The sequence below is a fragment of the Hibiscus syriacus genome, unplaced genomic scaffold (assembly GCF_006381635.1).
Source record: "Hibiscus syriacus cultivar Baekdansim isolate YM2019G1 unplaced genomic scaffold, ASM638163v2 tig00117026_pilon, whole genome shotgun sequence".
Taxonomy (NCBI): Eukaryota; Viridiplantae; Streptophyta; class Magnoliopsida; order Malvales; family Malvaceae; genus Hibiscus; species Hibiscus syriacus.
This window is the reverse complement of record NW_024063529.1, coordinates 902,650-925,418: the sequence shown is the minus strand read 5'-3', so window position 1 is coordinate 925,418 and position 22,769 is coordinate 902,650. Positions and strand designations below refer to the sequence as shown.

Here is a 22,769-nt window from a genome sequence, read left to right as displayed (position 1 = left end):
GCTACTAACGTTTTCCCCACGAACTCGACCACTACAGAAATGGAATTTCCTCTTCCCAAAAAGGAGCCTCGACGATGCTCTAAGACTGTCCCGACTAGCCCCCCTCAAGCTTGCCTTTGAAGACTTACCATCACCCAAAATCAGAGGGAAAATAGGTCTCTTCAGAGACTGCCAAGAACTAATAACATGATTAGCATCCGAAAAATCCTTATCAAAGACAAGAAGAGAAGACACCTCGTCAATCGGCACGTCGAAAAACCAAGAGCTGGTGGGGATAACTTTGGTCGCCATAGCAAGATCCATATCCCTATTAATTTCAATTAAACCAGCACTATCGTCAAACAAAAACTGCTCATCTTGCCCAATAAAAGTAGAGATAGGCGCATACAGGCCACTTTATCATTTGCATGCTCCCGCCTACCTTCCATAAAGCCATTGACAAAATCATGCCTCTAACACACCACCTCGCCTTGTTCTTGCTCGACAAAGCTCCCTCGAGACCACATCCTACAGCACCCTCAACCTCGAAGGAAGAGGAATTGGTTTCATCTTTAACACCCGCACACCACGCCCCACCATTCGCCTTGGTTCCATTGAAAAAATCACTCGCCTCTTCTTGCACTACAGATTGAACTTTAATGGAGAATAAACAACCTTCAATGAAAATGGAGAAATTCTCTGGAATAGATGATTTAGACTGAACTTCCAACAATACTCTAACGACATCAAACCTATCTCAATTAGAAGTTTCTTCATCTATCTTAACCACTCTTCCCCACAAGCTTCCAATATCTTTGAAAAGTTTAACACTCCAAATAGAAAGAGGAACATCTATCAGAGAGACCCAAACTTTAATTCTAAGCATATTTTCATAATCCTCCAACAAATCCAACTCATCAAACCATAGACGAATCCAATCAATTTTTTTAACCAACAAGCCTGACGGTCTATGACATTCTTGAATTAGATAATCAACAACAGGTCATGCCAAAAGCTAACCTTCACATCCAAGCCTTTCAGCTCTGAAAGCTGATTTAATATCATTCATGTTATACATGTTCTTGACTTTACCAACCAAACTACTTTACCTCCAACATAGCTCCTTTGAGATTAGAACACTCCTACTATCCACAGAAGGTATAGAAAAAGAGCTTGGTTCGCAGACATCAGCAACTCTAACATGAACAACTATAGCAGAATCACTATGAGACCCAGCCTGCTGACCAACATACTTCTGAACTGAAAACTCACCCACTTGTCACGCCCTTGGAACTTCGACACCTCGGAATGTGCGGCCTTAGTCGCATTCTTAGTGATTGCGGCTAAGTAAGCCTAAAAATATCCCAAGCAAGGACGCTTAGAATCTCGACGGAAGCTAGACAAAAGAACTAGTACAAAAATAAAGATAAGAAAGCTTTGAGAGAAGAATGCTCTTATGATTTCTCAAAGTGAAGAAGTGAGTACAAATGAGGGGGGATGCCTCTATTTATAGTTGAAGCTCCCATCAATGAATGACTAAGATCTAATTACATGGACGGCCTAGATTAAATCTTACCTACCAAAAACAAGTGGGCATTATCTATACAAATTTATATAATTGATTCATGCATTTTTTAGGTGTTACTTATAAAAAAATTTTCATTCAATTCTTTTTCATTTTTATTTTGATTACTAAAGTTAATTTTTTTCAATTAATTTTATTTTGGTCATTTCTCCATTAAATACTTAATGATATTATAACTGAATATTTTTCTTTTAAAAATTATTAAGTGACTCCAAAACTTTATTTTTTTTTTGTAAAAACGCTATAGTTTCAAATTTTCTTTGGTTTCTCGAATGATAAAACATTTTTTTTCAAATCCTATTGATTGGAGGTGGAGAAGGCATAAGTGAGATGTATATCTTGATTTCATGTAAATCACATGATATATAATATACATTAGAGTGGTTTGGGATTTCATTGAATTTTGTGTTTAGGATTGAGTTTTATAAGTTTTAAAGTGATTTAAGTAAAATTCAAACTAATAAAGTGGTGAGTGATAATGAGACAAGTTCGTCAACGTTTCTAAAAAGATGTCGGAGAATGATAATTGCAATCTTAAAGTGATATAGGGATGAAACTGTGAAACTTCCATCCCTAAAGTAGGAAGATAAAATAAAAAAAATAAAGAAACAAGGGGAAATAATATTGATGTTACATAGATTCCGTGTTAATAAAAAGCAATTCATATCAACACACATGACTACATGTCACACTTCTATGTATGATTTAATATTTGTGTGATCAAAATAAGGTCAAATTAAAAGTTGAATGATGAATTTTGAACTTATTAAATTCTTTTTTAATAATTTAAAACCATAAATTTTGAAAATTAACAACCATATGGTATATTTTTAACATTGTTGCAAAATTATATTTTACCTTTTTAAATTAATACTCTCACCTTTTTAAATTAATACTCTCGCCACCCATATTTATAGGATAATTGGAAATGGAATCATGTTTAAAAGTCACATGGAAGGATGCTTCTCCAAGTTAACGAAGTCTAAGTCTTTATGACTTTTGTAATTATAATAAACTAATAATTATATAACATTTGATTTTTTTAAGTGTTTGTTAGACGTGTGAAGGAAAAAGAACTGCACTTTGCACGATAGTAAATATTTTATTGAAGAATATGTGGATCAGACACAAGGTAAAATATGAACCACATGAATTAAACAAAATATATTATTATGTTTTTAAAATCTTGACTAATAGACCGTTTGTTTCGTTCAGAATAATTAAGTGTTAAATGATTCAGAGGTTCTGTATGAATTAATTTTGAATGTGACATGTTGTTTGATAATGGCTTTGAATCATTCAGAATGTACTTATGTGTTGAATCATTCATCAATATTTTGTTGAATCAGTCAGCATTAAATCATTCAAGTACGAAATTTAAAAGTTCGATTATTAAGGTTTTGGTTTAAGGTAAGGACTATGGAGGTATTGTGAACATTTTAGCATCTTAGATTCGACTATTTATTTTTTATAATCAAGTAATATACTCCTTTTCTTTTAAATTTTTTTACAAAGGCTAAACTCTACTATTTTTATATAGTATATTACTTGATTATAAAATAATTGATTCGTCCAAAAATCTTATTCACTAAGATTAATTGAATATTAATTAATTTAAAATTATTTCATTCAATTTATGATTTTTTCTGAATTCGTTCAATTAAAAAATAAAATATTAAGTTTTTCTCTTCTAGTTTTCTCTCATTGGTATGTTGTTCATTATTTTTATTATCTTTATTGATCGAAGACGACACCAATTTTAATGTTGGTTGTTGATCGCATGTATTCTTTATTGTTCTTTTGTTTTTTATTTTTAAAAAGTTTGCATATATGACACGTTTTCATCTGCCTTGATAACACATTTTTTCTAACTTTTGGCAAATTCTTCGGTCGTTTGGTTGTTGTTTTTACTTATCTTTTTTAAATGATTGATTTGACATCGTTAAGAATGATAAAGATGATGTTTGTCTGTTATATTATTGATATTCTCTGTTTTGGATCCTCGGATTGGATTTGAATATCCGTTATGCACTCGTGGATGACTTTTCACGTCGTTCTAGTTTGATTTGTGGTTTATCAATGGTCATTTAATAGCTTGATTATCTTTTGTAGTTCATTTTTCCATGCGATCATATCTGTTTGTATCTATCTTTGTTCGGATTTCTTAGTTAGGCTTTAATCTTACCTTATATAGTCCTGATGTGATCTTGAATTGTTAATTTTGTTTTAATTATTATAGGAAAATGTTCTAATTGTATGTTTAAATTACAATTATAATTATAAATCTTCATTGTAACTGAGATACTTACCATTTTAAATAAAATTATCAGCTTAAACAAAAATAATAATAAAATATTATCAACTAATGCCTCGGTGTCTTATTAAAAAAATGAATATAAATATGAATGAAAAAAAATGTTTTGACTCTTGACTTGCTCATCTTTTCATATCTCGAATAGTGAGTTAATTTAACTACTTTTTGTCCTTCTCACCAAACAAATTAAAGGCATTTTTTCTATAAATTATATAAGTATTTTTATTCAAATTTAAATTATATCCAATAGATATTTGTATGCAAAGTTATTAAAATTTAAGTATGTTGAATATCGTACGAATTAAACGATCTAAATAATTAAAAAAAATAGTTGATATGCTTAAAGGTTTCAAGTTTTAACAAAAAACTTGTACGGTTTTACGAGTGCATTATCAAAATGATCAAATTTTTTAAACAATTACTACATTATAATTATCTCATACTAATAGAAAAGAGTATATTGAATATTCAATTCTACATAAATGACCAAGGTTTGAATTCTTTTAGAAGCAAACATACTCTTCATTTTATAACAAAAAAATATGTTTATATATTTGAATCAGCAAGCTGCATTTACATGAGTAATGTTAATTTAAATAAATAGATATTTGATGCTATCTATATGTATTCGCTTTAAATTTACAATAAATAATATTTTCAATATTCGAACCCATTATATCTGAATCTATAAAAAAGTGAATGAAATATTCATAAATATCTAAACTCGTAACTTAAAATGTTATCTCTAATTCAGAGTGATTCAGCTGAATATAAAATATAAAAGATCATAAATACACATTATCATATCTAATGTCAAATTAACGAAAATTTAAAAAATTGAAATTAAATGATATGTATAAAAATTAAATGAGTGAACTTTATTGAAATAAAAAATCGTACAAGATTAATTTATGCCTCATTAAAAAAAAACCCTCGAATTAGAAGGGGAAAGAGCACATAAGGATGATCAAGACATACAAAAGAGACGCCTACTTAAACATATTCATACAACACGATTTAAATCCGACAACTGACTGAACACAAGAAAGACCAACAACACATCACGAGCATCTGATACAGTTTCTTCTATTCTCACTAATACATCAAAACCTTCACTGACAACCCTCAACAACAAAATGCTCCATACCATTGCAAAGATTACTGATGGATTTTGTCACTAATACATTTTACTTGCCATTGAGTTTGATATTTTCGAAATTTATCGAAAATATTGAGATTAAGAGTTGGGATCAAGTGAACTTTGCTTGATTATGAATTTAGATCTCCTCAGACCTCAAACATAAAACTAGACGCATAAACCAGTAAAGTACACATTGTAGGAACTATTAGTAATGAGAGACCTTATACATGTCAAAACTATGTACTTCGATTAATTGATTATGTTCGGTTTTAAATAAATGATCGTCTTCAATGATGAGTCGAATTAATGTTGGTTTTGTTGAATTACGAGTCTACTTTTCTGTCGTTTGCATCTATTGATCATTTGATCAAACATTGATGAAGACATGAAAACTAGACTCATAATCCATCAAAACTAACATTATAGGCAAACTAAAATTACTTGGTAGTTGGCTCTTATTTTTTGCCTCGTTTATGAATAATAAGATGAGTTGACGCATTCAAATCATATATTTTATATAGCATTGGTTGATTTTTTTTAAAAGGAAAAATGAAGGGATAAGGATTTGGAAGGAAAGTTCACTGAATGATCCCACTAAACCTTAAATAAATGTAATATGTTTTATTTAAAAAAAACAATATGAATGATCCTGTAAATTTATTTATATTTTGATTTAACATGTTATCATATGATTATAGGAAATACATGAGAAAAGAAAAATAAAAGAAAATTCAAGCTTAAATCATGTGAAATTAAAGAGTTCGCCCTCAATAAAATTTCAATTAAAATAATTCAAAATGAAGTTTATTTATTATCTCAATGCTAAAATCAATTAGTTCTGTTAATTGTTTCTAAAAGGGATTGAATAAATAATAAAAAAATTGTTTTGACTATTGACTTACTCAACCTTTCACATCTCAAATGGTGACTACCAACAAATTTATTAATAATAGTTGTTAAGCAACCACTCCTTTTCCTTCTTTCTCACCAAACAAATTAAAAGAATTCCATTCCCTTTTCTTGTAATTCCAAGTATTTAGATGAGGAATAGTAAAGGGTAAGATATATGTCACTTTTAAATTATTGGAAATTTAAATCTATAAAGTTGTTTGAGAATTAAAATCTATTTTTATTTTTAAATTATTTAAATATTATTATTCAAAATCAAATTAAATATTAATACAACATTCTAAACATGAAGCGTTATAAACAACGGACTCAAGATGTCACATTAAGTCATTGAAACAATTATTTTATAATCTTGTTCAAATTGGATGTGCGATAAGACCCTTTTCACGTAGGTTCCACATTCATCAAAAATCTTTTTTTTTTCCTCTCGTTGTATTTATTCTACCAAACGTGCAACACCACAAACTTTATGATCGGATCAAAATGAAATTTAGATCACAAACTCTAACATTCTTTTATTGTGCTATGTTTTCTATTCCTCGTCACTATGCCGAGTGTGAGGAAGGAGAATATTACCGACAATGAAAAACTTTGACATGATATAATTATTCGACTTGAATATACAAAATTCTCAAAAATTCATATTACATGAATATTAATGTATCGAATTCATATGAAAAACAAATACCTTCAATTTTATGAATGTAAATATTTTACAGTCTTCTCTCAAAATAATCCAAAATCCTCTCTATAATACTATAATTAAATATAAATTTGAACCTAAGTCAAAATGACTCATAAGTGCTTTTATTTCTGCATCTCCTTCGAGTCATGCTCAATCAAGTCTTTATAGTCAGTGACAGATGTAAGTGTCGTTTAAGATGGGTATGTGTTCACCTTTGAATTTAATTTTTTTATATTAATCGTTCATTTTATTAAAGCGGTCTACCCTGAAATTTTATTTATATATACTTCGTATAAAAGTTTTCTATTATTAATATATTTATGTTGATCCTCAAAAGTAAATATTTTTGGATTTCTCATTGTTTTATTATCATTTGTAATAATTGCCAAAGATTATTGTGTATTGAGATGGACGTGCTTTAGCAATTGCTGTGAAATTATTTACGTTTTGGTCTAATGTGTTTGGCATATGTGTAAAAAAAGCCCGACTTTTTGGTATCAAAGAAAGGAGGAAAACAACATAGGAAAATACCAAGTAATTTTCATTTGTGGAAAATCTATAAACAATTTACCAAGAAATTGTAATGACCCTCGACCAACGGTGCTAACCCTTGATTTCACTAGACTTTAATTATAAATACATATGATTTACTTCTTGTTTCCCTCGTCACCATAGTCTTAAGATTATAGGGGGTGCTAGCCAATATAGCCTATTTTTCTTCATGTATTTTTCTCCTTTATATCTTATTATTTTAATTTCGACTTTACTGGATTATGAGTCTAGTTTTTATTTCTTCTTCATTGTTCGGTCGATTGGTCATTGCATGAAAATAAAGGGAGTGCTAGACTCATAATTCAGTAAAGTTGAGATTAAGTTGACAATCAAAGAGTGAACATTTTTTAGTGAAATTAAATTGATTAAAGTCGATTTTGTTCAATTAATTAAAGAGTCATATAATTTCGACTTTGTTGGATTATGAGTCTAGTTTCTCTGTTTGATTGAGATATAGACTCATAATCTAGCAGGGTCGATATTCTCTTGACTTTCGATTTTATATTTCAAATATTTATGAGATTTAATTCATTTAATTAAAGAGATGTATAGTTTCAACTTTGTTGAATTATGAGTCTAATTTCTCTCCATAATTGATATATAATTTTAGTGTCTTTGTGTTTGGGATTTAAGCTATGTTTAATTGGAAAGAATTTAAAAGGAAGAAAGTAGAAGAATTTTATTACATTGCTTTGCATTTACAACAAAAAATAAGCTGTTCTCCTCACTTTTGTTGGCCAACAACAATAATAATAAACATTGAATTAAAATTTTAGCATAATTATAAGGTTAATATTTATAATTTTTATTAATCTACTCCTTATTTATTATGTAAAATTTAAGCATCAATCTTTCAAAAATGTAGAATCACCATTTTAACGAACATATGAATTAAGATGTTAAATTTTATTATTAATTGTGCAGTACTCTTTTTCTCCATCTAGGGTTAGGGAGGTTTTTAACGATGCTTACAATTAAGGGTGAATATTCAATCGAGTCAAGTCGAGTAAAAAAAAATTCGATTTATTCCAGTTGACGATTCTTATTTTACAACTCGAAGTTGACTCGTAAATTTTTCAAGCCGAGTTGAGTTTATAAAATTCGAGTTGAGTCAAATTTTCGAGTTTCTGTTTAAATTTAATGGTAAATATTTGTAATATTATGATACTATTTGATTCCAATTTAAATGGTTTTTTATAACCATATAAAATACATATATATTTTCATATTTTTTCATATGTGATATATATATATATATATATCATACAAATTCGAGATACTAGACTCCAACTTAAAAATCAATCCGCTAATTACTAAAAATTTTGAGTTATTTGAGTTGTATTTTACAACTTAGTTTGAACTTAAATTTTTTTAAAGTCAAGTCGAGTTTATGAAATTACAACTCGAAGTCAATTCGAGTCAAGTTAAGTTGAAAAAGTTGATTTTTCGAGTCGAGTCAAGTCGAGTTTTGCTCACTCCTACTCACAATATGAGTTAAATCTTATTATTAATTGATTTTCCGAGAAAAAAAAGATGTTAAATTTTAATAAACTGAGTTGAAATATTGTGTGATAGTCTATGTTTATTTCATGTTCATTTTTATTATTTTATAATTGTTTTTTGAATTTTCATTGAAAATAGCATATAAGACAAATAATCTATGTGTATTTCATGAACTAACAGTCTGTCATGACAAAATTGTTAACAATTCATTACTTTAGTGAGCACTTCATTAAAGTAATAATAATTTGATTTTTTTGGAAAGATTGAGGATCAAATTGATATCATGTGTAAAAATTTAGGATTAAATGTGTCATTGTGCCCAAACTAGAAGTTTTCTTTTGTTGAAATTATTTCTATGTTCAGCAAAGATTAAATCATTGAAGCATTCTTCCGACGCTTAAAAGGCATCCAACAAGGCAAAAAGGTTGCTTGAACGATTTCCCAAGCCAGCTATGGAACTTCATTTACTATATAATCACAAGCACATCTCATTAGTTCGCAGTTCCGATTCTTGTTTCCATTGATATTCGATAACATCCATTACGACCGCAATCATCTAATTCGTGCTCAAAATCTCAGCATCAATGGCGAAAGTTAACAAGCGATTGGCAGTTCTGGTAGGTTGCAACTACCCAAACACCCAATACGAGTTGCATGGGTGCGTAAACGATGTGGTAGCCATGAGAGATGTGCTGATTAATCGATTCGGATTCAAACAGATGAATATCAAGCTCCTTACGGATGCACCAGCAGCAGCGGGAGAAGGATCATCATCATCCGTGGTTCTGCCGACGGGGGCCAACATTAAGGCGGCATTGGGTAAGATGGTGAGCCAGGCCGAAGCCGGTGATGTGTTGTTTTTCCATTATAGTGGACATGGAACAAGGGTTCCTAACTTGAAACCTGCCCATGTTTTCAGACAAGATGAAGCAATTGTGCCCGCTAATTTCAATCTCATCACGGGTATTTTATTGTCATAGCTAAAATTAATTCGTTTTTAATACTTATTTTTTCAAAATATTTATCCCAATAATTTATTTTGAAATAAAATTACTCTAGATTAGATAAAATTTATTAATTAATTAATGATCAATGTTTATCATTAAGATGACATATGTCCAAAGTATGACGTAATAGGTTCACGTGATATATTCAACATAATCATTTAGATGCATACAGTATATGTCTCATCATCACTTATGTATATGTGATATAATTATGTTAGCACTTTGAATATTTGATATGAGCTATGTCATTTTAAACATTGATATGTGTTACATTATCACTTAGTCTAAAATTAATTTGTTTTTAATACTTAATTTTTTTCAAAATATTTTTCCCAATAATTTATTTTGAAATAAAATTACTCTAGATTAGATAAAGTTTATTAATTAATTAATGATCCATGTTTATCATTAAGATAACATATATCCAAAGTATGACGTAATATGTTCACGTGACATATTCAACATAATCATTTAGATGCATACAGTATATGTCTCATCATCCCTTATGTATATGTGATATAATTATGTTAGCACTTTGAATATTTGATATGTGCTACGTCATTTTAAACATTGATATGTGTTACATTATCACTTAGGTACACATGACACATGTCACATCATCACTTATATATATGTTGCATGTATCATGTCATCACTTATATATGCATAACATGTATTAAGTCATAACTTTGAACAAGTGAAGTGACATGTGTCACATCATTATTTAAGTGCACATAGCACATGCCACATTATCACTTATGTAAACACAGAATTAGTCTTGTCAATGACAAATGTTTAGTAAAATAACGGTTTTCATCTAATCAGAGATTATTTTATCTCAAAATAAAATGTTGAGCTTAAAATATTTTTAAAAGAATAAAAATTAAATTATCATCTAATGAAACGTTAAACATAATTTTATCATTATGAATTTTTTACAAATATATATATATATATATATATATATATATACACACACACAAACAAAAGCAAATTACTTATCCGATTTGGCACTTAAATTTAGATGATGCATGATTATTGCAGACATGGACTTCAGACAATTAGTTAACCGAGTGCCCGAAGGAGCAAGTTTCACGATCCTGTCGGATTCGTGCCACAGTGGCGGTCTCATCGACAAAGAAAAAGAACAAATCGGACCATCTACGTACAAGACAACTTCATCATCACTTTCTTACAAGCCCAAAACCATCCCTTTCGAATCCATACTTCACCACCTATCAGCACTAACAGGGATCAACTCATCCGACATCGGCACCCACTTGTTAGAATCCTTTGGTGCCAATGCCAGCCTTAAATTCCTCGTACCGCAACTCAATTCTGATCTATTCAAGTTTTTGAAGCCCGACGAGGGGATTCTCTTAAGTGGGTGCCAAGCAGACGAGACGTCGGCCGACATGAACCCGATGACGTCGACGGAGAGGGGCGGAAAGTGTTGAATCAAAATAGAGTAAAAACTCTAATTGATCGAGAAGAAGAAAAAACTCTTTAGAATAATCTCACAAAATTGCAAAAGGGAAGAACTCTTAAGGAAGCTTTCAAATGTTTATAATTAAGCTTTGATTGTTGGATGATAAAACTCAAATACAAGTAGGGTATTTATAGGTTACAAGAAACAATCTAAACCACTCATTAAAATAATCTAAACCATTGAAATTAAAACATGATAAAAATATTTAATTTTCACCTAACTAAATTGATGTAAGCAATGACATCAATACTAAATTGATGTAAGCAATGACATCAAATTAATTTAGGTGTGAACTTATTTAGGCTAATATTGAATTTTCAACAGAAAGGCTTACGGGGCGTTTAGCAATGCCATCCAGATGGTACTCAAAGACAACTCTGGCGGATTGAGCAATAAACAGGTTGTGACTATGGCTAGGAAGGTATTAGAGGCTCAAGGATTTGATCAACACCCTTGCCTTTATTGCAGTGATCGGAACGCCGATGCTACTTTCTTGTCTCGTCCCGATTATAAGCCCTCGGTATTGGGAATTTAAACATCGATTATAACGCGATGTTAAGATCGTTATTTTATGATTTCAATATTTGAATTTCAATATCTGTGTTTGCATTGCGATTAATAAGTGGTTTATACATTAATAAAATGTAATAAGAAGTTTATTTTACGTTTCAAAAAAATAAATAAGCTTATTTAAAAGTTTATTTTGTTATTTTATGCTCGTACAAAGATTCAAACACAATAATAATATATCACATTCGAGTTCCGACACAAAATAAACTACATTAATTTTAATAGGAACTCGAGTTCTGGCATAAATTTTGGGTGAAATAGTATATCACATTCGAGTTCAATGAATAATTAAAAAAATTGAAAGTACAATGAATAAAATAGGGGGAAAATAAAGTCTAGTGATGAATGTTGTAGTTTACTCAAAATTAAATAAACATAGAAGTTCAAACATAAACTTGAACAACTAATCATAATAAACATGAAATAAACTTCACTTGGAACTTATTAAAGGACAATAATACTAAAGATAAATTAAAGCTTAAGGGTTAAATCAATTCCTGAACTATCCTTGTTTTCATCACTTCCTGCTGCCGGTCTATTCACTTCGACATTTACTTGAGAATTGTTAGTAAAGCTCGCAACAGAACCGATTCCGTTGATTACCGAAGAGCTCGAAGGCACCGGGACCGTGAATCCGCCATTGTTCATGCTGAATCTTCCATTGAAACTCAGCTGAGGATGGTTCATCATGGCTGGCCTAGTGTAACCTTGACCTAGATGATATCCGCCCGATCTGTATGGCATCAGTGAATACAGTGGTTTGTGGATCATGGATTCAGTTCTAACCCCAAAGGGTGATCGGTTCAAATATCCAAGAAAAGGGTTAGAATAAAAGATTGAATAAGGGTAATAGGTAGAGATCGGACGGAGAAAATCACTCGGTCCTATCCGTCGAGCCCTTCTGGCTAATGCGCGTTCTTGTTTATGTGCATTTTGGTGCCCCCCCAAGGCCTGAGAGCTAGAGAACGCTCTCTTGCAGTAGTTGCAATTGTAAATCACATTCGTTTCGGGTCGTCTTTCGGACCAAGGAGGTATATGGTTTGTAGGAGTGACAAGATTGAGCTCGACCCTCGATTCGGATGACGAAGCACCGACGCCGGGTACCATTTTCAGATGCTTTGGCAGCTTGACTAAACTTATATGAATATTTGGTGTGGGGGGAATCATGAGGGATGTTATTTGATTTATATTAGGGTTTGAATTAGTGACATTGCTTCAATTATGGCAAGAAATCTATTTTCAAGTTGTCAATCTGAATAATTTTCATTATAATGCTTCAATTATTCATGCATACATAGATATACATACATATTCACTACTATAAACAAATCCATGATATTTAGTTGTTATGGTAAAAATACAAATTTGGACACCTATGCATCACTTTAAATTTGGCAACTCTATCAAGTTGAAGTTCATATAACCATGTGCCTCAAATGAATATATGGTAACCAGAGGTGTTCATAGATGGAGTTGTCCAAATAAATTTCCCTTTCTTTGTTCTATCTCATTATATCATTTAAATAATATTATAGCATTAAGAAAATAGATTACATTTATGGTCAACTTTGTTTGAATATAATAGAGAAAACTCTCATATATTTTAACTTTTTAATGTTTTTATATTTTATTAATTTATTTTAATTAAATTCTATCATCAATTTGGTATTTCTCACTCATTATTGGATGATCATCTTCTTTGATGTAAATCTTTTTTAACTTTCATTTATTTTGAGGGTTGTTTTTGGTTTTTTTTAGTATTATGTTTTGATGTTATTTGAAAATTAATAATAAAAAAATAATTTAAAAAATTATAAAGGAAAAAAATGAAAAGAAAATTTTGATTTACTATCATCATCGGTCGAATAAGGTAGGTGGAGCGGCATCGACAGTAAAAGCCGGTAGTACGAGTTAAAAGAGAGATTGAAAAAAAATTAGAAGTTTTTTGAGAAAGTGGAACATAAATGAAACAAAATTTTAGGTCCAAATTAATATTTTATCTAAATTTTAGTATCAAATTAGAAGTTAAACCTTTTAATATGCTACATTGTAATGTAAGTGAACAAAACATAAAATTGAAAGTTAGGTGATCCAAATCAGAATAAAACCAAACAAAATGATCAAGGCTGTAACTTACCCTTGAAACAAAGAGTTCTTTTTTATGTTTGTTTTTTTTAGAACTAAAAGAAGGAAAAAAGAGGAAGTCTTCGGATCTGAAATGTTTTTATTTTTTGTGAGTTTAGATTTTATTGAATTGTTCGTAATTCAAATGCTTAGAACAATATCGTTTTTTCTTCTGAAGTAGTTTTTTTTTAATATATATATATATTTCGATTTCATTTAGGTTTTTTATTTTTAATATTTTAATAATCCAAATCTGACACCCAAATTATGAGAAAGAAGCTCGATACCCGTTTCCCAGCCGTAAGCTTCTATCTTTTCTTATTTTCCTTTTGCTTTTCATTGAATTTGTTTAATTTCATTTTCTAATCAGATGTTAATTTGATTTGGGTATTTAATTTGTTATTGATTCGATGGGAAATGAAATCTGGGTTCTCGTCGCTTTTCGATTCTGTGGTTGTGTTTGTTGCTGCGATTCCGATTTATACTATAGTTTTTGTGATCTGGGCCGTATTTAATTTTCCATATATTAGTTGATTCGGTGTTCAATATTTAGGGTTTTTGGATATTTATTTTAGAATTGGTTTTGTTATTTGGAATTTCACGGACTATGTTGTTGGATTTGTATTTTCCAGAGCTATTCTAGGGAGGATTCTTTGTTTTTGGATGTTCTATGAAAACCTCATGTTAGTTTAATAATGTTTTTTGATAGTTCTTTGAAGTCGGTGGTTTTATTTAGATATGGAGATTAAATTTCCCAATTATTATTTGGTAGTTCTTAGTCAGCAGAATGTTTGGCTTACTGACGTCTGGAACTTTAGTTTCTTGTTAATCATGTCCTAATTTGGTCCTGACATCATTGGAAGTACCCATACTCTGACCTTCCAACGACCTTAGACATGGAAAAAATTAAACAAACCTATGTCAAACACTATCCCCATCCGACCCTCACGCCTAAGTTTAGAGTATTGTAGCTTAGCCGTGGCCTATCTTCTCACACCTCACTTGGCACTTGTGTTATATTGATCAGTTGACGGTATTAAACCAGCAACTTACAAGGATGCATGCCAAATTATTCCCTCACCTAATGGCGATAAGGACATCGATGCGTCAAAGATCCTATCTTCTTCTCATGGTGTTCTCTGTCAGTATGTAATAGTTCCTGTCAGGTTTCTTACTGAAATTGGGGGTTGCTGTTTTATATTAGGATTTCCCGATATTAGTTGGTAATGTCTTATAATTAAGATATACAAGTTTATGGTTCCACAACTTCGTTTAACGTTGCGTCTTTCGAGCTGTTTTTTGCCTGGTGAATATGCATGTGACTTAATGATTCAAAAGTTGGTTAAGCCCACAGAAAATGTTTTTCCTATGTTTCCTATATGCCTGGGGACCATGGGTTGTGTTGTCATCCCTGGCTATGAGCCATCTTCTTGGAATGATAGTAACATTTACCGATGTCAGCCATGATTAAAGCTGAAACTGAACTTCCAAAGATATTTATTTTTCAGGCTCGCATTAAAAAGATTATGCAAGCAGATGAAGATGTAGGGAAGATTGCATTAGCAGTGCCCATTTTAGTTTGTGAGTGGCAATAACTTTCATGATTGACTGAGATAAATCATCCATGCATGTATGTTACTTGCTTTTTTTTTATAGGAAATGTATATTACTTGCTCATGCTTCTTTCTATTACTTTTCAGCGAAAGCATTGGAATTGTTTCTTCAAGACCTCTGTGATCGTACGTATGAGATTACTCTTCAGAGAGGAGCAAAAACCATGAATTCATTGCATTTGTAAGTAAATAATTAGCATTATTCTTTTTGTAGCGAGCAATATCTGTCGTCCACTTTATGATTTAAAGAAGAAAAGATGAGGAGGGAAAAAGAGCGTAGAAGGAGACAGAGAGAGGCATTAGGCTATGTTAGTTGGACTTGGGAGTTTTGGATGTTGGTCTGTGTCCTATACGGATATGTTCAATTTTTTAAAGTTTTTTGTATGTATTTGGAGGGTTATCGTATTTCAGGAGAACTAAAGTGTCAGATTACCATAAGACTGAGGACAGGAAATGTATCCAATGCCTCAAATGATCCAAAGAATGTACAGAAGTATCAAACTTAAGTAATTACTTGCATTAAATCATTAGCTCCCAAACATTTTTCCTAATCCCAAGTAAGCGAACCCTCTTTTGGTCTGTCAGGACAGCAAAGATTTTAATTTTATGTTGGTCTTGGTCCGGATTTCCCCCTTTTGGGTCCAAAAGTCTTATAGATCCTCTATGAAGATTAGTATAAATGGTGAATCACAATTTTGGGAGAAGGGGATCTATTTTTTCATCCTTTCTCGATCACGCTACATTTTTAGACTAACAAGCTTTGTGATCAGCTTGGTATCATATTATGTGTCTTCGGATCTCGTTCTTTGTTACCCGTAGTGTTCTGTAATTTCTATGTATTGTGCATTGTTCTAACAAAAGCATCTATCTAAATTGCAGAAAGCATTGTGTACAGAGCTACAATGTTTTTGACTTTCTGAGGGACATTATTAGCCGGGTTCCCGATTATGGTCATGGCCATTCTGAGGCCGCTGCTACTGATGATCGAACCATTTCCCGTAGAAGGTTAGAGAAGACCTGAATCCCACATGTTTCTTCTCAATTTGTAAAAAGTTCACTAATTTGGTTATATTTTTCTGTATCATTCTAACAGAAAAGCTACTGGAGATGAGGTCAATGACAGTGATGAAGAATCAAAGAGAAGCAGAATGGTAAGACGGCTTCGATTCAAGTATCTGTGTGTGTGTATATGTACGGACATACAGGCTATGAGCCTATAGAACATAGGATGAACCTGTGCGAAACTCTATAGAATGATTTATGCCAAACAAGTCCATTTTGAATTTGTCATTCAAATGTCATTATCTGGAGCATGCCATTTTTTCTGTGTGAATTGAAGTACTTACGCTGGATGAATTCCTTCTTTCATGTATTCAGCGGCATGATGTGGGTCATGCTGGAACCAACGGCCGAGGGAGAGGCCGGGGACGAGGCAGGGGTCGTGGAAGAGGAGCTCGACATGTGGAAAGAGATGCTCATCGTGAAATAGAACCAGAACCATGCTCAACACTTGAGCAAAACAACAAAAGTCATTCAACCCCGGGAATGGCGATAGATGATGATTCCGAGTTGAGGGAACCAGTTAAAGAGAAAAGAATTGGTGAAGATGGCAATCAACCTATTAGGAATTTTGATCTGAATGCTGAGGTAGATGATAACGTGGATACAAAGGCCTCAGCAACTGCTGCTAGAGTTGTTGCACCTCCAGCCACAGCCGCTGCTAAAGTTGCTGCACCTGCAGCGTCAGCCGGTGCTGCTGCACCAGTGGTCACAGCACCAGCGGCAGCTGCTCAATCTTCTTCGGCAGAGCTTACAACAGAAGCTAAACACGAAGAATACCCTGGTTGGTCTCTTTCAGATATGGACAAGATGGCTATCGATCCTCTTCAACTCACTCGATTTGGTGGAAGGTTAGACGAGGATGAAGAAGATTATGATGAGGAAGGGTAAGTAGCTACAAAGCTCGACTCCAGAAAAAATTAGCAGTCAAGATCAGTTTAGCACCCGGGTAGATAAGATTGAGAAAATGCGAAAATAGTCAATATGATCTTATTGGAATATGCAAATATATCCTATGTAGGTCTCAAGGGCTCAAATGCGTTTCTCTTCTCTCTGTATTTGTTTATCCGTCATTGTTTACTTTCTGTTATAGCATTCGTTAACATAACTTTAAAATGGTAGATTTTCACAACCGAAAGACGCTAGTCGGGGAACCTGCTTGTTATGGAAGGAGAAATTTGTGGCTCCTTCGTGTAATTATGATCTTATTGCATGTTTTGTTTCGACTTAGCTCATTAACTTTAGTTTTGTTATTGTCAAATTACTTGGTTTTGCCCATTTCTTCAACTGGATTTACCAAGTTCAGCAATGGGAATAATATGTTTGCCTGCCGAGTTGCAGAAAGAAATGATTCCGATCCCTCCTCGTTGTCGGAAATAAAACCGGGCACTCTTCAAACTTGTGATAGATGCATTGCAAGCTTTCTTTTCACGCATGTGAATTAATGAAAACCATAGTTAAACATAATTTTTGCCACGGTAAGAGAAGGCTTTGATGGCACCAAACTTTAGTTCTTATTTTCTTTAAGTATAAATATTGAAACACTATGTATATCTACATAATGACAAGTACATGATCCCGAAAATCGAACACATTCATATCAGGCACATACACGCGTACGTGTAGCATAAACTATGTATCATTAGCTTCAAGAGAGATCTGGTTCCATGCTGTTGAGATGGAAAGTTCCTTCACTCTTATGGTGCACCTCCTTGAACTTCTCTTCCTTGTCTCCTCTCTTCACCTTGAGAAGCATTTCGAGTTTTGCTAAATCTTCCACCACCTGTGTAGGACATTCAACGAAAGCAACTTCAATATTACTATCCAAATCTACATCGAATTTAAATACTATTTTTTTGTAGCGTATCTGAATCCATTGTATACTCGAAATTTAAATACCTCCGCATTGGCAAGAACGATTTCTTTGAGTTCATAGGGCATGAGGGAATTTGATCTCTGCTGAATGGTCTTGAGAGCATGGTTTGCAGCATCTTGAACAACAGGATCATGTGTTGGCACAGATTGCAATCCAGAGCCATGACCATCTATTTTAAAGCAAATAATTGATTTGAGTTTCATATGAAACAAAAGATATAGGAAGAATCTATGTTGCAACATCCAAAGTAGTTAAATGATGGTTTTTAACCCTAGAGGTCTCGGGTTTGAACACAATAACATTGTCAAAAGATTGAAAAACTTTCGAACAGATATTTTCTTATAACTAACAAAAAAGAAAAGAAAAGGAATGTATGTTTTAAACCTACACTTACTAATAGGAAAAGATGCATCATGTTTATATCCGACACATGGATACGAAGATATAACCTTCAAAGATCCTCAAAGTACATATGAATATGGAAAGAATTTAAACAAGTCTAATCATACTTCTATCAAACATATGAATAATGGAAAGAACATAGGAAAAGATACATCGTGTCTATTTAGAAAGACCTTAAACAAGTCTAATCATACTTCTATTAAATATATTTGTGTTTATTGACATTTGTCACACCTTGTAGCTTGAACTCGAATCTATTAATATTTATTTTATCACTTAAGTCATTCAATAGGTGTGAGGGTAAGAACAAAATAAGAGTATGTATTCAATTTGTATTTTCAAATTCAATCTATAGTGCATAACCTACTCTCTATATCAATCAATCTTCATTTTTCTCTCCTGGAAATTCTAATAATTTCCCACAAGAACTGATTAAAATCAAAGGAAAATTAAGTCATGAACAAACCTTGCTTGAGCCCAAGATCCGAAACGGTAAAAGAAGGCGAATCGTCGTCAGCAGCACCGGCATGTTTGAACTCCTGCAATTCCTTGAAGTTCATCCATGGCTTAACCCACACTTTGGCCTCATAAAGCTTCTTTCTGCCGCCATCAATGGCCTCCACCGTCAAACGGTGAAGCGTCCCAGCCACTACTTGCTCGGCCGCTTTCACCACCCTCACAAACTCAACCGCACCGTTCTCTTTCTTGTTGTGCTCGTCGACGGCGAAGAGACCGAGGTTTTCGACCTCCGCGCTGTTCTGAGATCCGCCGGAAGGGCGAACTCCGCCGGGAATAGTGGCCATGGGTTCAATACTGAGGTTTGACTCAACAGAGAGATTGTTGAAGAAGAGAATCGAGATTGCTATGGATAATAAGATGGTGATTATGAAATTGGGTTTTCGCATTTGAGTTCATATGGAAAAAAATTCAAATGAATTTGAAGAATTCATTTTAATCTGAATTTGACATTTTAGCTTGAGCTAAGCAAAGAATCAGATACTTTTACTTAATGTGTAAGCAATTTAAGGCTTATACACTAGGGGGGGGGGACTCAATAGATAATGAAAAATCTCATAAAATTAAATATCAATAAGGCTTAATATAAAAATAAATACCTAACCTAACTATATTTCGAATAAATACGATTTAATGTTTAAATAATTTTTACTAAAAATAGGTTTTTAATATTTCTAACATTATACTACTTTTATGTATTCAAGAGTTAATCGTTATTAAAAAATTTTGTTATATGATACAAGTCACATTATAATAATTTTAAGATTTTTATTTAAAATAAAAAATATATATTTAAAAGAAACTATTTTTTTCAAATCTTAAAAAATCCAAAAACTTTTAAAACTTTAATTTTAATCTCTTTGCCACCGTCGGTCACCACCAACGCTGTCAATCGATCGAAAACCTAACAACATGTGATCGATCCACCACCCACAACCAAACTTCCGTACTTTCACAACCTATCAAACACCTAAAGTTGATATAAATTAAAGATTTTATTTTAGAGTTTTAAATCTCTAAAACTCTTTTAAATCGATTATGGTAATCGGTTAATCAGATTTAATAATCTGTCTTTTTTAGTTTGGTTGGTTGTAATAGAACCGTGACAATCGACCTTTGGCCGTTCACAAGGGAGGAGAACACAGAGGGAGAAGAGAGAGGGAGATTTTTTAATAAAAAATAACAATAAACACATATTTTTAATAAAAAAATTATGTAAATACCAAATTATATTTCAAATTACAGTTTAAACACTTATTTTTATATTAATCTATCAATAACTCAAATTCCAAATTCTCTAAAGCGAAAATTTCAGTCAAATCGATAATTCTGAAAATCTAAATTAAATGAGTTAAATAAGTTTTTTTAAATAATTGATTGCATAAATTAAATATTTAAACATGAAACAATTCCATAAATCAATTTCGTCTTGGTTTTAGAAAATAGAGTAAATTACACCCATGACACTTAATTATGGACAAGTTTTATTTTAACCATCGATTCTTTAATTTTGTCAATCAAATCATTTTACTATTTAAATGTTGTTAAAGTCACCAACCATTAACATTTAATAGAGAAGTCGACATGCCTACTAAAAAAACTAGTATAATTACATATTTAATTCTTATTAATTGCAAAATTTTGTAAGTTGTTAACCAATAAAGAGTTTAGCCCGATGGTTGATGTGTGTGCAAACCTATCCCTATACCTAGGTTTAATCCTCTTCTCCGCCTAATTTAAGTGGCGAACTATGTTATAATCTAAATAGTTATTAAATTTATTAAATTAAATAAAAATTATGTTCAAATTGATAGACTGTGTAAGTAATAATAATTAAATGTGTAATTATATTAATTTTTATTAAATATTAATGATTGTTGGCTTGATTAACAACACTTAATAGTTAAGTAGTTTGATTGACAAAATTAAATTATAAGTGTTTAAAATAAATTTTGTCCATAGTTAACTGGCCATGGGTGTAATTTACCCTAAAAGAATATAAGGTAAACTATTTATTTGGTCATTAATTTATTTTAGCATTCTTTTAGTCACTAACATCGGGTGAATACATACGATATAATTCTTGAATACAAAGAGTATTTTCACTGCAAATAGCATCTCAAAGTGCTCTAAGAAAACAAATTCTAAACAGCTTGGAATCAAATTTTGCACCTTTGAGATGCTCAGAAACAATAAAACGAGCTTCTCTGATAATTTCGGAGGAAAAAGGGGGCGAGGATCGGGAATGTCTTCTCCATCAAAAAGCTATTTGACCAAAAACATAACTAAGGTCTAAGGATGGTAGTACGTAAATATTTATGTATGTATGTACGTATGCATGTATGTAAGAATATGTTATGACTTCCAGTTAGTCCTAACGAAGATTAGTTCGGAACTTGGACAATCTTGAGAAATTGAATCGATGGACGACGGTTTCGAGTTTGTCTTTGATCCTGGATCAAGCCTCGCTTGTCATATTGATTCAAAGTGCAGCAAAAACAAGAATATTATGAAGGGAAGTAGTTATGTTACTCGGACTCGGATATGATTTTCTTTCCATCATAATTATGTTCGTTTTGTGTATGTTATAACTAATATTTTAGAAGGATAGTTTAAGTCAGTAAGAGTTACTTAGGGTTTAACAGCTTATATATATATATATATAAGGAAACTGTACTCTTAAATGTTTAAATCAGTTCTTTGGAAACTTAGCAAGTTTGGTTAATAAAGAAGTGATTTTTTTTCACTTCTTATCTTTGATATGGTATTAGTAGTTTCGTTTTCTTCATTGCTTCCACATTTATAAAGAAGTATTTCATTTCTTTTGTTTCTTTGCTTTCTTAGTCTTCATCAAGGGTGATCTTAATGATCAGTTTGATAATGGTGGCAATCCTTACTATCTTCATCAGTTTGATAATCCAGGAATGATTTTGGTTACTCAACCATTAACCAATGATAATTACAACAGTTGGAAACACTGTTGGATCATAAACTTGATCCATTATGGGAGTCTAAACCCAAACCCAAACTAAATTGATGTCATTGCTTACATTGACATCATTTAAGTAAAGATGTCATTGCTTACGTCATTTAAGTAATGATATCATTGCTTACATCAATTTAATTAGGTGAGAGTTAAGTATTTGTAGACTTTAATGGTTTAAATTAGTTTATTTGTGCGGTGTAGGATTGTTCTTGAGTAGTATAAATACCCCTCCCCATTTTAGTTTTAAGCATCAAGAAAAATTAAGAGTTTTTAAGTGAGTGAAGAAGTAAAGTCTTATAAGAGTGAATTGTAGTTCTTGTTTTTGAGTGAGAGTGCTCTTGTAATATTTGTTTGAGTTTCAATAAAAGTTGTTTGTGTGAGTGTTTTATTTCCAACAAACGCTTCATGGTAATGACTTTGTTTGTTAAAGATAAGCTTGGGTTTGTTAATAGTCCGATC

The 22,769-nt window shown here is 31.8% G+C and overlaps 4 protein-coding genes across 6 annotated transcripts; 2 read left to right on the top strand and 2 right to left on the bottom strand.

The window, feature by feature from the left end:
• Positions 1-9,204: 9,204 nt before the first annotated feature.
• LOC120196087 (metacaspase-9-like) lies at positions 9,205-11,699 on the top strand. The gene is made up of 3 exons (XM_039197969.1): positions 9,205-9,631; positions 10,720-11,125; positions 11,492-11,699. The coding sequence occupies exons 1-3, from the start codon at positions 9,253-9,255 to the stop codon at positions 11,697-11,699; spliced, it is 993 nt and encodes a 330-aa protein (XP_039053900.1). The 5' UTR covers positions 9,205-9,252.
• Positions 11,700-12,205: 506 nt separating this feature from the next.
• Positions 12,206-12,841, bottom strand: LOC120196043 (zinc finger protein 3-like). The gene has a single exon (XM_039197939.1). It carries the CDS (start codon positions 12,839-12,841, stop codon positions 12,206-12,208), a length of 636 nt encoding a protein of 211 aa, XP_039053870.1.
• Positions 12,842-14,074: 1,233 nt separating this feature from the next.
• On the top strand, positions 14,075-17,806 carry LOC120196054 (dr1-associated corepressor homolog). Of its 3 annotated transcripts, XM_039197947.1 has the most exons (6): positions 14,075-14,158; positions 15,367-15,439; positions 15,559-15,652; positions 16,351-16,476; positions 16,565-16,622; positions 16,849-17,806. In XM_039197947.1, the coding sequence occupies exons 1-6, from the start codon at positions 14,126-14,128 to the stop codon at positions 17,419-17,421; spliced, it is 957 nt and encodes a 318-aa protein (XP_039053878.1). In that variant the 5' UTR covers positions 14,075-14,125; the 3' UTR covers positions 17,422-17,806. The 3 variants fall into 3 exon arrangements, with proteins under 3 accessions (XP_039053878.1, XP_039053877.1, XP_039053876.1); XM_039197946.1 differs by lacking the exon at positions 14,075-14,158 and having other exon boundaries at positions 15,196-15,439; positions 16,852-17,806; XM_039197945.1 differs by lacking the exon at positions 14,075-14,158 and having other exon boundaries at positions 15,197-15,439.
• A 219-nt stretch (positions 17,807-18,025) lies between these two features.
• Positions 18,026-19,829, bottom strand: LOC120196056 (cysteine proteinase inhibitor 12-like). Its single transcript, XM_039197949.1, has 3 exons — positions 19,275-19,829; positions 18,430-18,575; positions 18,026-18,313 (listed from the first exon to the last, which is right to left on the bottom strand). The coding sequence occupies exons 1-3, from the start codon at positions 19,711-19,713 to the stop codon at positions 18,179-18,181; spliced, it is 720 nt and encodes a 239-aa protein (XP_039053880.1). The 5' UTR covers positions 19,714-19,829; the 3' UTR covers positions 18,026-18,178.
• Positions 19,830-22,769: the final 2,940 nt, after the last annotated feature.